We start from the raw sequence: 3152 nt of genomic DNA on the forward strand, positions 1-3152 counted from the left end.
AAATGAATCTGAAACATTGTCAACTTTTTGCTTTATAGTGAGATTTTCAGGCCCAATAATGTCCATAATTTTTTTTACATGGTCTAAAGCTAAAGTTAAGGTTATGATTTAATGATGTCTGATTTTAGAGGGCACTGAGAATTTCGGTATATCTGACAATACTGATCAACGTTGAAAAGTGCATAAGATCGTCTAACAGAGAGATGGTGATTTGTTGGTAGATGGGTAGAGGAATACGTGAGATGAAAAGAATAGAGAATACAGCAAGCAGGCATGTTACATTTAACAAGAGAAGCAAAGGATTGATGAAGAAGGCTAAAGAGTTAGCTATATTATGTGATGCAAGTGTGGCGCTTATTGTCTTCTCCTCCTCTGGAAAATGCTTAAATTATCCCGGTTCCAAGTATGTATTGTTTAGTGTTATTCCGACCGTTGCTGCTTTGCCAGCATTTCTAGTTTTAGTTTCCTTTTCATACCAAAAATTCTACTGTATCGGTCTGGGTATTCTGTCAAGCACTATTTTGCTTAGAAATTTTTTAGAATAGAGCTCTGATTATGTGGTGAACCCATAAATTTTTATGGTGAAAATCAAAAGAAACGAATAACTATGAGTGAAGTTATACTTAGAAAATAGTAGATTTTGTAGTCATGAGGTCATTGAGATTCACTGTCGTTTTGAACCTTAAAATAACTGTCAAATAACTACGCCCATCTGCAAACTGTTTGATTGTTAAGATCTTTTATTGTCTTCAGAAATACAGTGATACATTACAGGATTCCGTACACGTTCATTTATTCTTTTCCCCGTTAGAGGTGATGAGAGCCTGTTAAACAATGTTAAAAGCATAAACTTTGGGAGGTCTCCAGTTATTGGATATAATTTCTATAGATTTTAGATTTCTCTGAGAGTTGGAACAAAAAAAATTGGGCAGCCGTTTATCACCTCTCAACTTAAATTATGTTTCCGGGATACTTTTTACTTGATTGCGCAATAAAATCAATGCATTGAGAAAAACATCAAAAACTATTATGGTTGTGGAAAAATCATATTTGTGATTGTTTAATAGTTAAATATACAATAATAATTTTATATTTTAAAAGTGGTAGATAATTGTTTTATTATTATTAACTCAAATTTGTTTCTCTATTTTGATAATATTTTAAAATAATCATGAAACAAATGTCTAATATAGTTGAATCAAAAAGCTATCTTATCAATGTTATATGAAGTGTGGAAAACTCATGTCAATTATTGAAAGCACTTGTCAAACTAATAAATACAAGTGACCCAGAACTAGATAATTTATGATGTCAAAAGGTAGATCTTATCTATTAATGATTCCTTGAGTTTCCTTTCATTCTAGCTTTCAAATTTTAAAAATTTGTAGTATTGTTTTAGTGGGTGCCATTTTTGACACTTATAAAATTGTATAATCAAATACAGCATGGGTGATTTAATGGTTAAGGCATATCTATTTTATAATAGTTACATATATGTTATAATATTATATTATTATATTAGAATTTAAAAAATTGTTCGCAATCGATTTTTTTAACACTCAAGATAATCTATCAAGATCTCAAGTTCGTACTCTTTTCATTAGGAAAATGACCATCAAGTTTACAGAAGTTAATTTCTCTTCTACTTGCATAGAGTGCATGATTATTTTGAGATCCTACGATATATAGCTTCTCAAAAAACAAGTTGAAGTGTGGGTTTTCGAAACATTGCCTTCTTCTCCATGCTCTTCTTTCCTTCCTAAGGGATTTTCTTGTCCATGAGATTCAGAATATTAAATGGTTTAAAATTATATGATTGGTCTCTACATAGGGAGACGGTGAGGGTGGGGAAGCAAGGTTTTGGAGCTATTGCTCACTCCCCTGAGTACTAGGCCAGCTCTACTTTTTGGTTGGTTTTTTGGGCTCTAAATATATGCTGTATATCTGTTCTTCGTGGTATTGTTCGACCTGGGTTGTTTTAGTATGCTGGTATTGTGGTTTAGATGTGTACATTTTTGTAATCCATGTATGTAAATTCTCTATATTTAGGGTAGTCTGTCTTTTAATGGCTCGGGGTTGAAATGGTGCTTCTAATGTATCACATTTGTATGGGCCATTTTGGGTCATGTTGGATGGTTGTTCCGTTGTATTAGTCCTATAAACTCTTTATGTACTTCTTGAGTATACAAACCTCCATATTTCAACACCCTGTTAATGCCCAAATCAGCCCATAAGGTCACTGTTGTTTGTTGTCCAGGTCATAAATCCACTGGCATTGTCCATGTCAGAAATCCATTTGTTGTTCAGATCAGAAATTTAGACCAAATCAGCTCATATGTCCACGGTAATTCTTTGACCAGGTAAGAGATCCCCAGTTGTGCAGATCAGAAATCGACTCCTAATTGAGTATTATTGTGATTGTTGTTATAGACATCGTCTAATTCTAATGTCCAAATAAGGCCATAAGTCCATTGTCGTTCGTTGTCCAGGTCAGAAATCTACAGTTGTTCGTTGTCCGTTTCAGAAATCCACCGATGTTAAGCATGTAAACATGTCGGTCGAGCAAATAGATTATGTTGAGTTTCAGGGTGTGAAAGCAAGGGCTGATGGGTGGTGGCCGGTGGACAAGGCAGTGCTGCGGGAGGCTCCGATGTTTCTCCAATCCTAAAGCTCCTAATTACAAGATCACAAAAGAATTTTTGAAGGAACGGTTAAAGGCAACAACATGAACTGATAGGGTTTACGTAGAATGCAAAAATGTCCAGGTTCCTTCCTTTGCTGCGAGGAATTATATAAGCAACATATTTCCTTGTGTCATTTTTGTTGAGCTCCATCAACTACAGCAGCTCTATTCTATCACCAAGATAGTTTGGAAAAAACGATTTGGGTGTTCAATCTATCTCTGTTCAGATTCGTGACCTGGGAAATTATCTACTGATCGGGCTAGAAATTTAGGAGATACAATCGTACTTTCACTGGGGGATGCATAGTTAAGGATGACTAGTGAAGAGCTTAAGCTTTTCATTTGAGACGAATCCCAATAGGCGCCGGGGATCTTGTTAATAGGTATTTGATCTGCTGTTGTATGAACGGATGAATCCAATAGGTGGGGATCTTGTTAATAGGTATTTGGTCGTCTGTTTTATGAATGG

General features: G+C 34.9%; 1 protein-coding gene across 1 annotated transcript; it reads left to right on the forward strand.

The window, feature by feature from the left end:
• Nucleotides 1-242: 242 nt before the first annotated feature.
• On the forward strand, nt 243-2668 carry LOC131046691 (uncharacterized). The gene is made up of 3 exons (XM_057980472.1): nt 243-501; nt 2258-2344; nt 2490-2668. Exons 1-3 carry the CDS (start codon nt 243-245, stop codon nt 2666-2668), a joined length of 525 nt encoding a protein of 174 aa, XP_057836455.1.
• The last annotated feature ends 484 nt before the right edge of the window (nt 2669-3152 follow it).

This window comes from Cryptomeria japonica, chromosome 7 (genome assembly GCF_030272615.1).
Source record: "Cryptomeria japonica chromosome 7, Sugi_1.0, whole genome shotgun sequence".
Classification (NCBI taxonomy): Eukaryota; Viridiplantae; Streptophyta; class Pinopsida; order Cupressales; family Cupressaceae; genus Cryptomeria; species Cryptomeria japonica.

What these genes read in the sequence shown, in the direction of transcription:
- LOC131046691 (XM_057980472.1), top strand. Translation starts at nt 243, where the DNA reads ATGAAAAGAATAGAGAATACAGCAAGCAGGCATGTTACATTTAACAAG. An exon ending in ATTCTACTGTATCGGTCTGG is followed by an intron (nt 502 to 2,257) that starts GTATTCTGTCAA and finishes TTTGTTGTCCAG; the next exon opens with GTCATAAATCCACTGGCATT. An exon ending in AATCAGCTCATATGTCCACG is followed by an intron (nt 2,345 to 2,489) that starts GTAATTCTTTGA and finishes TTCGTTGTCCAG; the next exon opens with GTCAGAAATCTACAGTTGTT.